Raw genomic sequence first — 16,234 nt, forward strand, 5'->3', positions numbered from 1 at the left:
CAGCCTGGGCTGGGCACACCCCCCAGGAAAACCTGCTGTCTTTGTCTCTCCTCACTGCTCTGGTGTCCTCCTGTAGATCTGGAAGTAGCAATAAGTCTTGTTACAACATAGGTCTTGAGCTCTCAACTTGGGGGTATAATTGCTTCTGGGTCATGTATTCCCCTTTGGTGGGAGGAGCTGTGCTAAAAGCCCACTCTGCAATCTGCTGAGGCTTTGGGATTCTTTTGGGCTGTTTCTCACCAAATAATGCACATCCCCATCTTCTGTGGACTAAATGTCCTCTTCTGCTTATGCATCCGTTTTCTTATGGCAAAATTTCTTGGTACATGGGAGCAGCATGTGTGATGTTCAGCACAGAGCAGTAGAGGGATGGCAGGAAGGGCAGCTCTAGTCTGCAAAAAGCAGTAGTGAAAGCACAGTAATGTATTGTCATAAATGAAGTTTTATTACAGCCATGTCAGAATACTATCAAAAGAACAAGTGCTACTGTCTGTTTCCATGGAGATCCTTCCCGTTCCCTGGGGAGCCGAGGAATCCATGGTGTTGTGCAGCTATGCCAGCTGCAATTAGGCAGGCAGGCTGCAGGAGGAATATCCGTGTGGACAGGCAGCAGTGGCTGCAGACAGCAGTGCCAAGCACACGGGCACTGCCCTGGCAGAGCTTCTGCAAACACCTCTCACTGCCACACACTCACATCTAGTGCAGCACAGCGAGCCTGGGCTTTGTGTTTAGGGTATGTTAGGATGTTTAGGATGTGCAGAGGAAGGTGTGGAAGGGGGAGGTGAAGGTGAGTGTGTTAATTAGCTCACTGATGAGGGATAGATGCATGAGCATCTATCAGCCCTTACCTGCACCATCACCCTACCTGCTTAATGCTTAGTTTGTGCTGCTACTGGTGTTTGAGAGAAGGGTGCTTTCTTGGGTTGGGGTTCTTCAAGTCAGGGTTGTTAATTCAGGCATTCTATAGGTTAGTGTTAGGGAACTTTGATTTGTATAGTTTTAAAAAAAAATTATCCATTTCGGTGTAGTTTTGTAATTATATATATTTTTACATATACTTTAACATTTAATCTTGTGGATGTGCTAATTATATTAAATTAAAGCTACCTCTTGCTGTGTCAGAGTCTGTGCTGTATCTTGGGTGTGTGTTTGGACAGTGCCTTAGCTTCTTTTGTTTAGCTAAAATGTTTACATCTATTACAACGACAGAAGGTGGTGAATTATTCCTTGCAGAAAATGCTTTAAATTTGCATGTGTTTGTATCAAGCTGTATTTGAATGAAGATGTTGGTACCCTGAAGCACATATTTATATTCCTGTTTACCCTTTGCTACACCAACATATGTTGCAAGATTTTGAGCAGCCCATTGCAAGTTTGAAGGGATTTTTTTGTTTTTTAATTTGGTAAAATCCTGCACAGATTCCTTGGCATCTTCATGGAATATCAGCATCAAGTACTGGAATGCTTTTCCAGGCTGGTAAGGGATTCATTTTACTTGTAGTAGCTGAGCTAGGTCCCTTCAAGCTGTGTGGGAAGTACAGTTGGCTGACGAGCAGAAGAATATTAATTTCCTTTCCTACCTCGGGTGCTGTTAAAGCAATTACAGTGAGCAGAAGCAGGCCAGAACGCTGCTCTGAAATGGTGTGTACTGCTCTGCTTCTCTGGCTCCTTCAGAGGACATGGCAAGGTTTCCTAAGGGTGCTGCTTCGCTTGGTCTCTGCCCTCCAGGCTTGGACGTGGCATGTGCTGCTTTTCTGTCTGCTGAAGGTGGTACATGAACCAGCACAGTGATTTGAAGGAGCATTCCTTGTGGAAATCAATCTTGAATCAAATAAAAGAGGATTCTGTCTTGGAAAAGCTGTTCTACTTCCACTTGCAGAGTTGTGCACCTCCTTTGAATGAGCTTTGGTGTAGATATGTAGGGAATGTGTGCTCAGTGGGACTCGGGGGTTTGCATTTATTTCAAGATTCAGGTAATTCCTGGGAGATGAGAGGAGCGAGGGTTGAGAGCACAAATGTTTAAAGCCAAAATCCTTAGGAATACATCATAGTTGTGGGGTGGAAATATAGCACAGTGTGGAATTCGAGGGGAAGTAGGAGAGCAGAGCTGAACTGGGTTGGCTGTCTCACCTTGTAGCACTGGAGACTGACAGGAGCAAACCAGAAGTTCTCAGGTTGTGCCGTGTCACTAGCTGTGAGTGAGAGGGTGACAAATGTGGTGATGCTGTAACAGAACCCAGTGAGTTCTGTGCTAACTGTGAGCATCCATATGCTGGCCTGACCTGCTGATAGTGGGGCACTGGTTTTGGTTGTGATGTCATAGGCTCTGTTTCTGAAACATGGCTGTATCCATTTGAAAAGATTCCTTCCTTAGTCAGTAACAATAAATATTATCAGTCTATATTTACTAACTTCCATCTGCTTGTTCTTGGGTAGGGTTTTTCTGTATTATGATATTTTAAGAGTCCAATTTGTCTTTCTGTGCATATAACCATATAATTACTTCTCTTTTAGCAAAATTGTAAGATATTTTCAAACACCTGTTGCATGTTCCTACATGATCATTTCCTATTTGGAGAGATCCAGTAACAACAGGTTTTGAGAAACTCTGGCAATCATGGTTCTTGTAGTTCTGGGTGCAGGCAGGATTCTAAAGTATGTGAATGAATCCTGAGCAAAGCAGTTCTGACTTTGAATCAAACGTGCTCCTGTCATGTTGGGCTGACTGGATTCTGCTTCCTAATTCTGCTTTTGTCACTGTCTCTTGCAGGGATTTACCTCAGTATGGGCAGAAGCAGTGGCAATCCTATTTTGGGCGAACATTTGATGTTTACACCAAACTCTGGAAGTTCCAACAGCAGCACCGGTAAGGAAATGTTGTAGGCAGATGTGTTGTGTGGGTTTAAGTGCAGCTTTAATCTCTGGAATGCCCAGAGCCCCAGCTAAGAGTGAGATTTCACTGTGTTGTTCAAGCATGAAGGGAGGGAACAGCAGCTTCCTGCAGTGCTCACAGTCTATTGAATTAAAATGTTGCAGCGTGTTCAGTGGCACTTTTTAAACAAACCCTTTTGCTCTACCTGAGTGTGTGGTGCTTTAATTTCTTACTGAGGAGGTGATGGATTCTGCAGAGCAGAATCTGGAATGGTGTGAAGTCTCTTGCTGCAGCGTGGGCTCTGATCCTTCACACCTTCCTCTGGCTGCATAGTCTGAATGTTCTCCTGGGAAGTGGTGACCTTTTGTTGTGTGTATTTTGTGCAACACACTTATGTCTGGTTCTGGCAAGTTTATGCAAGATAAACGGCCCTTCTTGTGGGGTGTGTGTGCTGCTGGCTCTGTGAGGGGCTGCTGCTGGCAATGCTGCACCAGTAATGAAAGCTGAATTTGGCCTTGCAGTGGCTCTTTGTCTTGTCTGGTGGGATGTTCTGGGAAGTTTGGGAATCCTTTTAATCTTTCTTTTCTCTCTTGCAACATAGACAAGTATTGGACAATCGGTATGGGTTGAAGAGGTGGCAAATTGGGGAAATTGCTTCCAAGATTGGGCAGCTCTATTACCATTATTAGTAAGTAAGCACAGAAGAGGATTCAGTGGGCAATGCAGGGTTAGTGGCAGCTGCATGCCAAATGTCTGGATGCTCAGTCAGGAGGAGTCAGTGATTGGGCTGAGTCATGATGCCTGTTTGTGAATGAGGGCCCTGGGGACTGCATGGGGTGCTGCAGGGATGGGCCCCTGTGAGCCTGGTGCCACACTGCTGCTCACACTGGCACTGCCCAAGGACTTCTCTCCTGCCTCCAAAGGGTCTTCCACGTGTGCTGCATTGGAATGTTGTGGAAAAATGTGATTTACAAGTCTGGGAGCCTGATGTTCCTGTTCAGTGACGCCATCACCTGTACGTGTGGTGCAGGATGGGCAGCTCCGAATGTTATCTGAAATGGGATCCAAGGTCTGGCACATCCCACAGTGAGAGTCTGGCTCTCGTGGGCTGGCACTTGAGGAGGGAGCTCTGCAGGGAGGCCCAGGCTGGCTGAGGGGCAGGAAGGGAGGGTTTGGTGTGGCTTTTTTCCCTGTGAGGCAGTGAGCTGATGCCTCTGTTCCCCACAGCCTGCGCACCTCTGAAACCAGCTATCTCAACGAGGCTTTCTCCTTCTACTCAGCCATCAGGCAGAGGTCCTACTACTCCCAGGTCAACAAAGAGGACAGGTATGTCTGAATGGAGGCTCTTGTTTTTTCAAGACCAGAAAGGTGTGTGGAAGCAGCAAGGATATAAACTGTAGGAGCATAACTAGGATAAAATCCATGTTGTTGAAGAAGTTTCTTTTAATCCTTCTGCCACTATTGAAAAATTCAGGATAAATAAGAGCTTTGCTGTATGACTGGAAGAATATTCTGTTACCAGGTCCTGGATAGAAGGCTATTAGCCCCAAAGTTTTCTCATTTTAAATCCTGAGTGGTGTCAGTGCTGGGAGCTAGAGTGCTGTGGGTGGAAGATGGGTCAGCTGGGCTGGAGCAGAGGAATCTGTGTGATTCTCATCAGGCCTTTCAGGGGAACAGCAGTTCATACTGCAGTACAGCACGGTTTGAACTGCCAGCCATGATATCTGACTCCCATGCCCCTGTCAAGTAAAGAGGCTGTTGCTTTCTTAAGTTATTTTTTATGTCCCTGTACTCAATTTTAACTAAACCTCCAAGCAGCCAGGTGGCTATTCATCACCACATGAGTTCAGTCAGAACTCTTAATCTGCAACTGTTCAGCCCTGCTGTGGTCTTAAACTCCTCCTCTCCCTTACCCCTGCTACCTGCCTCTATTTTAATCTCAAATTTGGCTGTGGTGTTTTTGTTGTTGTGTCTAGGCCTGAATTAGTGGTTAAGAAGCTGCGTTACTATGCAAGGTTCATAGTGGTTTGTCTCCTGCTCAACAAGATGGATGTTGTAAAGGACCTTGTAAAGGTATGCTAGAATCAGGATAAAGGTGCTGAGGGGTGGGAGGTTGCTGATCCTTGCTTTTCTAGTCTGTCTGACATCCAACACAGGGAATACCTTCTGTCATTCAGACATTTAATAATGACACTTCGGGATCAAATGATTTGGTTGCATTGTTTGAATGAACAGCCAGTAAAAATGTTCCAGTAGCTGCAGCCAGACAGGGAGGTGCCCTGGGAGTGCAGCAGAGGAACAGCAAGCTGCTCCCCACAGCATATGCTTCCCAGCCCTCTGACAACCTCGCTTCAAGCAGTTCCTGGGCCTGACAGCTTTGTGTAGGTTGCATTGCTGTCTGTGTCACAGCTACCCTGAACTGCAGGCTTCGCTTAGCACAGCTAAACCAGCCACACCATCCCCTTGCTCAAGGTATTTAAAGTTACTTGCAAGCTGAAATCTGAGTCCCTGGTATCCATAGCTTATGGTAATAACCGGTGACATAGCTGTGAGTGGGATAATTATACTTAACTCCAGATATTCTTTGCATTTGGACCTACGTAAAAGACAATTTGCATTGCCAGAACTCCATGTAGCATTGGCATTCTGTCTGCTGAACGAGCGCGTTTTGGCTGGCATGTTAGTCAGGAGTGTGCTGCATATGTTCTCAAGGAATTTATTTATTTATTATTCTTAAAGGCCAGCACAGCTAACCAGATATAAGGTTACTGACTGTCTGTTAAAGTCTGGTTTTAGGAGTGACTGTGTCTATCTCTGAACTGTTTACATCAGGAGCTGTCAGATGAAATTGAAGACTACACTCATCGTTTCAATACTGAAGATCAGGTGGAGTGGAACCTGGTTCTTCAGGAAGTGGCAGCATTTATTGAGGTGAGAATACCATCCCCTCTAGTTGTTTCAGAGTTTTCTGTCTTGTTGATGGAAGTGTTGCTGTATCACCACATTTGTGAGGGAAGCAGGTGTGCCAGTGCAGGGACAGTCCCATAAATCATTGACACATGTTCACAGGAATATTTAAATACTGCCAGAATGGGTGGCACCATTATCATTCACTCTCCTCCTTTCTATTCATTTCTACAAAGGGAAAGCAAGCTAAAATAGGAAAACTACAATTATTATGACTATAGGAATATGTTGTTTATTCTGCATGAATTTGTGAGGTTGTTGATGACATTTGACTCCTCAGGTACAGCGAAGCTGAAGCAGAGTCCATGTCATTGGAGGCAGTATGCTTTTCTCACTGCTGTACCTTCATGTGCTTGTCCCATGTATTTCTTGCAGTCCCTAAGAACTTTGCTTTTCCAGCTGGGAAGGCTTGACCCTCTAGCCTGCATAGAAATATATAAATACATGTATGGCAAAGTAATTTTAAAAATCTGCCTCATTCGTGAGATGTTTATTCTAAGTGCCGAGACCTGTGGACTTCTCTCTGACTGCAAATCTGTATGCTTTCCTGAATTCTTGATTTATTCTGGTTGCTTTTTTTAGGCAGACCCTGTCATGGTTTTAAATGATGACAACACCATTGTAATCACCTCTAACAGGCTTTCTGAGACGGGAGCTCCGTTGCTGGAGCAGGGGATGATAGTGGGACAGCTTGCTCTTGCAGATGCGCTCATTATTGGGAACTGCAACAACCAGGTAAAGGAAATTCTGGGCACCTGGGTTTGCATCTTTGGAGTTCCCCCCATGACATCCCTTCTGATCATACAACAGGGATTCCAACAGAGGAGAACACTGAAATAATTTTATTGTGATGGTTGCAGTGGTAGCAAGAGGAAGAGGGTTCACAGAAAAAAGACATAAAAATGAAATGTTAGATATTAGATCTGTGGTACTGACCTCTTATTGTTTATATTCAACGTGTCAATTAAGTAGACAAAATTGATTTTCATATACTGAATTATTTGTAACAACATTCAAGCATAGGAGACCTCTAAGATACATCCAGAAAAAGCTTGACTTGAGCTTTCATATGACTCACTCCAGCTCGTTGCAACTTCAGTGGCAACAGGAAGAGGTTTTCAAAAGACATTCTAGGTTCTGTTTTTAGATGATAATGATAGTGAAGTTGTACAAATTTCTTGGCTTCTCTCTGAGCTCTTTTCAGGTAAGCAAGAGAGTTATATTTAAACTACGCTTCATCTGTCTTTGTCAGAGTTTGTCTGAATTCATAGTACATAGCCATTTCAGCACCTGATTAATCCACACCCCAGAGAAGCCTGTAATTTGGAAGCAGGGGTCTGCAGTGCAGTGACTTGCCTGGTAGATCAGTAACAAATAGACTCTGTTTTCTGTGAGCTCTTCTAGAAGTCATTCACAGTTCTTCAGAGATTCAAAGATGACACTGACAGATCCCTGAGAGAGAATGGCCTCTCTGGTGTGCAGTGGAGTCTCTCAGCTGCATAATTCCAGAGCAATTCTGTTTAATGTGTATCTGGCAGAATAAACTGTGTGACTCTCTTGCAGGTCAAGTTCAGTGAACTGACAATCGACATGTTCCGAATGCTGCAGGCTCTGGAGAGGGAACCCATGAACTTGGCATCTCAAATGAACAAACCCGGAATGCAGGTCAGTTCCACTTCAAACAAACCTGGCAGCACATCTTAACTGGGTTTTTTGTTGATTGATTGCTTTTATGTAGTGTACTCCTTCAGTATTGTCACTGTGCAGAGCAGGTTAGTAAAGGTGGTGTAACTTCCACTAGAAATTAGTGAAGAGTAGCTCAAACCCGTGGATTCATCAGATTACTGAGTCATCTGAAAGTTAATGTCCCCTTCAGAGAAGTATCAAGTCTTCTATCTGGGGCCAAAAGAAAATATGGAGATTTTTCATTTATTTAATTGAGATGAAGTGTGAATTTTGTCACTCATTTCTTGGGTGATACTTGAGACACTAAGAAAGATTTAATTCACAAGTTTCAGTGAGGAATTATACAAAGTTATGGTTTGAATACTGTGCATCCTGCTTTACTATAATAGGAAATGCAGAATGGGCAGACCAGTTGTGTGGGTAGTGTTTTGGAGCATTCTAATAAATAGAAGTTTAGAGGGTTATGAGACTGCTTTGATAATATCTGGTTGTTGGGGTTTTTGAGTAGTATTTTGTTTCTTTCTTTTAACAGGAGTCAACAGAGAAACCAGCCAGGCGGGAAAACCCCCATAAATACCTACTTTATAAACCAACTTTTAGCCAGCTATATACATTTTTAGCAGCATCATTTAAGGTTTGTGAAATCAGTGAATTTATTTATAATAAAAAATATCCAGGACTGTTTGTGAGACTAAATGAAATGTGCATCTCCACTGATCTGGAGAATAGAAAAATCTTAAGAGTATTCTTTCATTTCATATCATGCCAAGCACAAACCAAAATGGGGGAAGTGCATCAGGAGATTGTTGCTCTTGAGCACTGCACAGCTACTGAATCTCCAGTCCTGTATCCCACTCAAACTGTAAACAAAGCTTCCCTTGTGCATTGTCGGGGAGTTGGGCTCTGCGTGGATCTTGGCAGCTTTTGGGTTCCATATCTTGGAGAGCCTCAGATCTGCATAGATAGTGAAGGAGTCTGTGTGGAGGCAGGTGCTTTGTCAGTGCTGCTGGAGCTCTGGTACCAGCCTCGAGGTTTGTGTGGAGACAAGTTCAGACATTTCATCAGTGACACTCTTGGTCTGTTGGAAGGGGTGTCTGTGCTGGGGCAGGGCCAGTCCATGCACCAAGAGCAGAGTGGAGGGGAGCCAGAAGCAGGAGTAGCACAATTATAATGACAGTGTGTTCATGGAGGTGATGATTCAGTACTAAAATAAACTTGTACCTTTCTGCCCTGGCCCTGTCCCCTGTTTGCATTGCAGGAGCTGCCTGCCAACAGCGTGCTGCTGATTTACCTGTCTGCCACGGGCGTGTTCCCATCAGGTCGTTCGGATAGTGAAGGTACAATAAAGGAATGCTCCCTGTCATGAACAGGGCTTGAATTCTCCTTATGTTCCAGGACAAGTGACCAAGAAAGATGTCACAAAGCTCCTTTAAAAAGACAAGTCAATTAGATTCTCCTGTCTGCTTAGTAAGATAGCCTTTATTTTCCACGAACAATAATTAAATCTTTGTGTTTTAATTAGTGTGCATTAGCCTGAGAACTTTTCAAAGGACACATCCAGTTTTTGATGCATCTGAAGTATTAAAAGCCTCCCAATTTTGAAGACCACGTGGCTCAGTTGATGCATCAGCACAAAGTTCATAAAATGGCTCCATGGCGCTCTGATCTTTCCAATGCCCAGCACCAGGAGAACGTGTGGCCAGGACATGGGTGGTGGAAGGACTCAAGCAGCTGCAGGGACTGGTCTATTTGCACGCTCATTAACCTGACAATTCAAGCCCTTCTCATGATTTTTAACAATTCCCCTCACCTCACCCTCCTGTTCTTTTCAATCTAGCAGAATATTTGGATGCAGCTGCAATGTAAAAGCTGAAAACCGGTTGGCTGAAGTAAACACGGTCCAATGATCTGTTTATATAATTCCAGAAAAAAATCAAAACAATTTTTTAACATCCTAAATATTGTAAAAAACCTCATCTGTTTGAGACTTGCATTCCTTTATAAGATGCATGCTTTGTCCACCCCTGTGCATGATTTATAGAGCTCTCAAAATGTTAAAAGAAAAAAGAAAATCCCTGTCAGCTTTGGACAGTGGCAGTGATTTTTTAAAAATGCTTTTAACATTTTACTTCTTGCTGCAGCTTGGTGATAGGTCCTAACTGCAGTGTGTCCTCTGAGGCCTGTGGTGTGTGCCCCTCTCTGCATGTGTTGTTTCAGCTTAAGAGCTTGTGGCAGAGGCATCCAGGCTCAGTCAGCTGAGGAGCTGCACCCCAGTGTGCAGCTTTCACCAAGGAACCCATCACAACTGCATTCCTTTAATAAGGTGGTGTGGCCTGCACACAGTTCTGCCTTATTAAAGGGGAGAGCAGCTGCAAGTTGCACTGTGCATTGCCTGCGAGCCGTGTGTTTGGCAGACCATGTGAGGTGTTTGTAACAGTGCTAAATTAATGTTTGTCCTGTTCCTGATTTTGTATCCCCAAAGCTTCCCTTAAATGGAAAGGCGCCTTGTATCCAAACCTGAAAAAATTGCATTTGGTGGCCAAATGTGGGTCAGCCAACTCTGCAAATGTGTGACAGAATGAGGAAACCCTAATACTTTATTTTACTAAAGTTAGTGACATTTCATTCCCATACCACTGGCAGAAATATTTCTTGGTATCTTGTGGGATTTGATCTTTTTATAGCCATTGCTTTTGTGTTTGCTCTCCATCAGACATTCAGGGGGTAGTTCAGTTTTGCAAATTTAACAGAATATTCAGCTTACAGTGGGAACACATGTCCAGGGCGTGTGTATGTGAAAATTGTGAATTCTGACTTCGAAATCTTGAAATACATTTGATACAGATTTGAAATCTGGTTAAAGCTGTTTTGTCCCTTTGTCATTCTCTGAGTTCTCTCTTCTCCCCTTTGCAGTGTTAGAACTGCAAATGACATTAGTATTTCTAGTTTTTTTGATTCATTTAGCCTTTTTTTTGATCAAATTGTGAATCTGGAATATGCAAACTTATACAGTAATTCTACAAAGGTATTGATTTTCCTGTATCAGCCGTGTAATGGGTTTTAATCTTTTATCTCTATGGTGTAACAAGAGCCAATATTGGGATAATTTGAATTAACTTATGGGATAATAGTGAATAATTAAATTACAAGTTATGAAATTGCATTCCTTGCTTCTATTTGATAGATACTGAAATTTCTAAAAAAGCATAAAAAGGAATATGCAGTTAGTGAAGTCTCCACATTCCCCTCTCCCCTCCTTACAACTGCAGCAGTTCAGATTCCCCTCGTTCTCTGGGATTTGTTGTTGCTTCCTCCCTGTCATGTAGTCAGTAGCTGTCCAGCAGGGGTGAGTTGCCCCTGCTGATTTGAGCCCCCTTTCCCCATGAAGGTCCCTACGATTTCGGGGGAGTGCTGACCAACAGCAACCGCGACATCATCAACGGGGACGCCCTGCACAAGCGCAACCAGGCCTACAAGGAGATGCACTGGTGAGTGTGCTGCAGCCTGCAAACCCACAGCAGCTTGTCTGCAATAGGGAGAGATGCATCAACACCTCGGGAGTTCGCACTCCTCGGTGCAGGACATCATAGCGGGGATTGGCTTGAACACTCAGAAGTGGATGAGCAGCTTTAAATGATCATTTAAACACTTCAGCCTTACTTACGTAAGTCGGTATAAGTTCTTAATTACTGACAAACTTCAGATCAGCGGTGGATGACTTCTCAAGAAGTTAAACATCTCCTGGACTAATGAGAAGTCCCACAGTCCATATTATAGACAAATATAGACAATAGTGCAGCTGCCCTCTGAGTATGAATCTAGGGACTGCAGCGTGGGAAATCTGTCTGCTTTTTATCTGACTGTGGGCAGCTCTGTGGCTGAGACACTGGTGCAGTGTCAGAGCTGTGCAGCACTTGTGGTGCTCTGAGGGGTCCCTTTCTCTCTGCAGCCTTCACCCTGGAGATCTCTACCCTTTCACCAGAAAGCCCCTGTTCATCATCGTGGATTCTTCCAACAGCGTTGCCTACAAGGTAAGGCCCTTGGAGGCAGTTCCTCCTGTGGTAGGATACAGTGCCAACCCCTAGTTAGCTTACACTTTTAACAGGCTATTTTTTTTAAACAGTTTGTATTCAGTCTTTCTTTTCTTTTGAGGTTGTGCATGCTAGTCAGGATCTGACCCTATGAATAGGAACAAGAAGGAGAAGCACATGAACAGCCGCTCATTGGAAAGTAATAAATCCTCCTGGAGGGAAAAAAGGTTCAAGATTTCCAAGGTCTCTGGTGGGAGGTTTACTTTTGTTTTATACCAAAGACAAATCTCGGTGTGTGTGCATGGGGGAGGGAGATAACTAATGTGCTTTTCTTTTTTCCAGTCATCCAACATTCAGTTACTTTTAAGCAACAAAAAGGAGTCAAAGCATTGAGCCTGATCTTAAAAAACGGGGTGTCTGTGTCTGAAAAGTGTCTGAACCAAGGAAGTAACAAGCCTCAAATTAGCATCCAGTGTTACTATAGAGTGGTGTTTGCTTGGACACTGAGCCTCCTTCCTAGGGTGCTCTGGACTTACAGTAGAATTGCTCCATGCCAAATCACCTCTGGGAATCTGCAGTTCGGGTAATGCAGAAGCAGGCATTGCACTCGTGGTGGCCAGTTGAATCTGGAGAGCATTACACATGTATTTCATTCATGAATGGGGTAATAAGAGTGTGCTATATCTGGGGAAAGTGCCACTTCTTCTGTGTTCCTTTTTATAGCTCCATTATGTGCAGGGCGGGAGGGAACATCCACAGCTGCGTTTCGGAGGAGGAACAGGGACGTCTAGTGGCCAGAGGAGCTTGTGCCTTGCTCAGTGTCCACAGGCTGTGCTGTTTGTTTGGAAGGCATGTGCTGGCCAAGGAGAGGTACTAAATCAGTGGTCAGCATGAGCCAGGGTAGTTCTGTATTGAGCCAGGGAACTCCTGCCTGACAGCCAGATAATGATCTGGCCTCTCTGTTGGCTCTTTGGTTTGCTGTAGCGTAGTGTGTCTCAGAGGGCTTTTTAAACACCACTTTATTTAAATTCACTGCACTGGTTTCAGAACAAATCTGCTTTTTTCTTGAATTCCCTTCCCCATTTAAATGGAGGGAAACACAATTAGAGTGATTTACTTGTCTTTCTGAGAAAGTGAGCATTTGGAAGGGATTTATTTCCCTATGCTCTTTCCTGGCATTCATTCCAGTATAACATCAGGAGGATTGGTTTTCTTTCAGGGGAAAAAGGTATGGCTTGTGTTGGGTTTTTGGTTTGGTTTTGGTTTTTGTAGCACCTTCTTCTCTAATAGAATTGTTAGAAGATGTCAAATGGATCAGCTCTGTAAGAGAGCAAAGGATTCCAGCTCTGGGTTCTGTGTAAAGCTTAGAGCAAAGAACCAGTTTGGGGCAATGGATTTCCACATGTAGATTTGTAGGTCTTGTGAGAATAATGTCAAGTGTTTACAGTAGAATTTGCTTTTTGTATTGCATTTAAATTTGATAATTAAGTTTTCTTTGTTTTGTGGGCACACAGTAAGTGACTCTGTAACCTCCACTGAGTTTCTTTTTGTTGTTCTGCAGTGAGCTGGCAGGGGTGTAAAACCCAGCAGTCTGTTCAGCACAACTGGTGGGGAGCGTCCATGTGAGATTGGGAAGTATTTTAGGACAGGATTATAGAAGTGGCTGCTAGGAGCACTGACCCAGATCAGAACAGTGTGGGCACAAATGCGAGGAACCTAGAAAGAAATAAGTTCAGCATTTCAGAAGTGACATTCACCTTCCCCATCTCTTGCCACTGAACACAGGCAGGGATGTCAGGGGACAGGTTTGGGTGTCTTGTGTTGTTTTCCAGTGAAGGTTCATGGCAGAGCTCTCAAGGTCAGTGTTCCAGCCCTTGTACACTCCTGCCTGTGGTTGTGCTGGGGTCCTTGTCCCCAGAGAGCCCTGGCAGAGCTGTCCTGTGACTGTGCCCTGTGGGCTGGGAGGTGTCTGGGGCTCGGGTGCTGCCATGAACAAAGAGCAGCCGTGTGAGGAATTGAAGTCAATAGTGACTTTTTTCCCCGTGGCTGCTCTGATCCTCCCTGATAGGACAGGAGCTATCCTGACATTTAAATGTCACTGCCAGCAGTAGCAGCAGGAACAGCAAATGCTCACACATCCTTTTCTGCAGCCCGTCCCTGCTCTCCTGCACGCATCCCCGTCCTCTCCCCCTCTCCACAGGACATAAATGGTGATGACTGAAAGTAAGTCCTGCCAGGAAGTGACTTGCCAGTTTGTCAAATCAGCAGCACTTGAACAGCTTCCTCCCCTGTATATTTAGCTGAAAGTGGAAGATAACTGCAAATCGAGCATATCTACTGAAAGCCGTGATTTTTTTTTTTAACACTTCCATTTAAATATAGCTGTCTGTGTGTTCTTGAAGGTTACCACTGCATATGTGGATGAAATAATATTTTTAAATCAATATCTTCCTGTAGCGGTTGTTGTCTAGGATCATGGTAAAATGCAAAGTCTTAAAACCAAACCAAACCAAAACCTCCAGCCAGTGGGAATGCAAGGCCTTTGACAGTGATGTGGTATAAATACTCAGCTTAGCAAAGCTTAAATGTGAAGTGACTTCTTTTGGAGATGATGGGCAGTTCTTTCTTGGGAGGAGATGACATGCATTGTAAAAATCAGCAATACTTCTGTTGGAAACCTTGAACACTGAAGTAAAAAACCGGTCAAATTTGAAACAAAATGGAGTTTATCCTTTTTGGAGTTGACCATGCACTGAAGGGAAGGACATTCCATACCCAGACCTCCTGTCAGCACTGGATTGCAGGGCAGGTTCTCCTGGCTTAACCTCTGCTGAGGCAGAGCCCAGAGTGCTCTCAGCCAGTGCCTGAGACCCACGGGTGACCCAGGGGTGCTCTTGGCTGTGGGGCTGCAGGGCTGTGACCCAGGGGTGCTCTTGGCTGTGGGGCTGCAGGGCTGTGACCCAGGGGTGTCTTGGCTGTGGGGCTGCAGGGCTGTTGGCACTGCTGGCCCGGCTGCTTGGGTCTGGACCTGAGTGACACACAGTGGAATTCATTCCACTGGGCAGCCTGCTCATGGTGCTGAGAACACCATGAATTACTGGAGAAGGTAAAACCTTGCCAGTGTGTGCACACTTCAAACCAGCCGTGTCTGGCTCCTGCAGGTTGAAATGTTTCTTTCACCAATTCCTGGGCTGACCTCTTGTTACTGTCTGCAAGGGAGTTGTCTTTGTTTCTTCCTTAGAGACCAATCCTTAGTATCCAGCATTATCATCAGTCTTCCCTGGGCTCCTAATGAGCTGGAGGGGTTTCTAGCACTACTCAGCATTCTGTCAGAGATGGGAAATGTTTTATTTTGATTAGACTAGATTTCTGTCTCTAGTATTTAGCAGATTTAGATCAAATTAACTGTAAAACTAATATAACTGAAATATACTGCCTGGAAGGGAAAGTTAATTTGAATTATGCAGAAAGCAAAAGGAATTAAAAAACTAACTTTTTGAGGATTCTTCACAAGCAAATACTTGTGGTGTTGTATGTCTTACAACTGCAGTTTTAAGAATCTAATCTGCAGATGTGTGTGGTACTCACATGCTCTGGAGGCAGGGTTTGAGTCTGTGCTCTGAAAGGATGCAGGCACAATCACATTTTCTATAGCTTTGCAAGCCTTCAGTTTAAGAAAGCTCTTCTGGTGACAGCTAATGAGTTTATGTGCATGATTTTTGGCTTTTTTCCCCAGGTTATGACATACTTGCTTTAAAGGAAACTTACTTTAAAAAACTTTTCTCTGGGCCCTCCTGTTTCATCAGACATAGCTCCTCCTGATAGAAAGAAAAGGGCAAAGAAATGTTTTGACTGGGCAGGTCAGTTGGTGTTGAGGGAAGACATTAAACCAAATTGCTTTCACTTTTACTGCAGAACACGATTTTTTTATTTTCAAGTCATGTGTTACTACTGAAAGCCATATTTCCATGAAATTAGTGTCTGCCATCAGTAGCAATGAAATGAGATAATTGTAATTAATTTAAAATGTAGTTGGTTATATTCCTTCTGTGCTGTGATCTCTGACTAAGTGAATCTGTCAGGCTCATTGCCAGTGCTGAGCTGTGTGAGGGGCATTAGTGTCTTCTGTCATTAATATGATTTGTACCCTTGACTTGCTGAATATTCAAGGCAAGCAAAGTGACCATCAATACTTCAAAATTCTTATCTGTTACAGAATTTCACAAACTTATTTGGACAGCCATTGGTGTGCTTGCTTTCTCCAACAGCATATCCAAAAGCATTACAAGGTATGTGCAGTATTGCATTTCCCAACAAGCTGCAGTTCCTGTATCTGTCCCAAACAGAACGTGGATTCCTCAGGAAAAGGCAGCTTTCCACTACTGTGTAACCCCTAAATCAGGTTGCCAGTCCCTGAAGTAGTATGATAAAGTTTAGCTAGTGTATGTAGTAAATAATTGGTTCCAGTGCTGGTGACATTTCTGCAGATGGCTCCAACAAGGGCTGGAGCAAAGGCTCTCCTGCAGGGAGACTGAGGCACGGCCAGCCCAGCGTGGGTGACGGTGGTTGTTACAGCTCTGGGCAGCATTACTGCTCCCAGAAAGGGAGCAGAGCCAGTTTAGGTGCCTTGGGGTTAATGCATGTCTCCAGCAAGCCTTTATGGCCAGTCAAGGATCAG

The 16,234-nt window shown here is 44.1% G+C and overlaps 1 protein-coding gene across 7 annotated transcripts in view; it reads left to right on the top strand.

Annotated features, from left to right (window-relative positions):
* The window catches only part of SCAI (suppressor of cancer cell invasion), a 38,180-nt gene that overhangs the window by 14,749 nt on the left and 7,197 nt on the right, over positions 1-16,234 (top strand). For 6 of the 7 annotated variants that reach the window (XM_071454309.1, XM_071454311.1, XM_071454306.1 and 3 more), the window contains 12 exons: positions 2,771-2,866; positions 3,474-3,560; positions 4,100-4,198; positions 4,849-4,945; positions 5,705-5,803; positions 6,422-6,574; positions 7,403-7,504; positions 8,058-8,159; positions 8,784-8,862; positions 10,914-11,013; positions 11,475-11,556; positions 15,773-15,845. In XM_071454309.1, the coding sequence (XP_071310410.1) occupies positions 2,771-2,866; positions 3,474-3,560; positions 4,100-4,198; positions 4,849-4,945; positions 5,705-5,803; positions 6,422-6,574; positions 7,403-7,504; positions 8,058-8,159; positions 8,784-8,862; positions 10,914-11,013; positions 11,475-11,556; positions 15,773-15,845 (1,169 nt within the window). The remainder of the gene's footprint in view (positions 1-2,770; positions 2,867-3,473; positions 3,561-4,099; positions 4,199-4,848; positions 4,946-5,704; positions 5,804-6,421; positions 6,575-7,402; positions 7,505-8,057; positions 8,160-8,783; positions 8,863-10,913; positions 11,014-11,474; positions 11,557-15,772; positions 15,846-16,234) is intronic. The other variant, XM_071454313.1, reaches the window with a different exon arrangement.

The sequence above is a fragment of the Agelaius tricolor genome, unplaced genomic scaffold (genome assembly GCF_023055355.1).
Source record: "Agelaius tricolor isolate 1412-34295 unplaced genomic scaffold, bAgeTri1.0.p SCAF_38, whole genome shotgun sequence".
Lineage (NCBI taxonomy): Eukaryota > Metazoa > Chordata > Aves > Passeriformes > Icteridae > Agelaius > Agelaius tricolor.